At 35.7% G+C, this 812-nt stretch overlaps 1 protein-coding gene across 9 annotated transcripts in view; it reads left to right on the top strand.

The window, feature by feature from the left end:
- Birc6 (baculoviral IAP repeat containing 6) overlaps window positions 1–812 on the top strand; it is a 256628-nt gene that overhangs the window by 88025 nt on the left and 167791 nt on the right. For all 9 annotated transcript variants that reach the window (XR_002820364.1, XM_004627598.2, XM_004627599.2 and 6 more), the window contains exon 12: window positions 477–702. Coding sequence is in view for 8 of the 9 variants with exons in the window: in XM_004627598.2 (XP_004627655.1) it covers window positions 477–702 (226 nt within the window). In the remaining variant the exon portion in view is untranslated. The remainder of the gene's footprint in view (window positions 1–476; window positions 703–812) is intronic.

Genomic DNA, 812 nt, shown 5'->3' on the forward strand with positions numbered 1-812 from the left:
CCCACCAGGGGGCGGGGCTGGCAGGCATGTGGTGCTGGGGGATTGAACCACGGTCCCTGTGCTTTGCTAAGCTTGTTCTAAGTAGGTGCTTTAGACCACTGAGCCATGTCTAGCATTTTGTTTTATAAATACCAATTTTTAAAAGTTAATTATTGATTTGATATGAACTGTTCTGCATTTTAGTGTCACTGTTTTTGACCTTATTAACATAGAGTTAAATAAAGCCCTCTTTTAACAGGTTAAATTTGGATTTCTCCAAAAATGACCGTTTATTCTTTCTATGTTGTAAATGATTGAAGATGGACTTTTTTTTTCTTTTTGTTGTTATTCCAACAGTTGTAGTTGAATCTAGATACCTGGATCCACTTTATTAATTTTCTGGATATTTGACAATATGATAGTTCAATAGAAAAAAGAATTAAAATTATACTTTTTTTCTTTTTTCTCTTTTAATTACCACATTCACTGATGTTAAGGAGTTGATCTATTGGTGGACCAGCCATTCACCCTTGAAATCTTGACATCTCTAGTAGAGCTAACCCGCTTTGAGACATTGACCCCTCGGTTCTCAGCTACTGTTCCTCCATGCTGGGTCGAAGTTCAGCAAGAACAGCAGCAAAGGAGGCATCCTCAGCATTTGCATCAGCAACATCATGGAGATGCTGCCCAACATACTAGAACTTGGAAACTACAGACTGACAGGTAAAATGTTATTCTAAGATATTTAACTCCATATTCTATATTTTTTAATGACAACATGTACTTTTTCAGTATGTTACTATTTGTCTCATCTTTTACATATTAATAACTTT

This window comes from Octodon degus, unplaced genomic scaffold (genome assembly GCF_000260255.1).
Source record: "Octodon degus isolate 3935 unplaced genomic scaffold, OctDeg1.0 scaffold00020, whole genome shotgun sequence".
Taxonomy (NCBI): Eukaryota; Metazoa; Chordata; class Mammalia; order Rodentia; family Octodontidae; genus Octodon; species Octodon degus.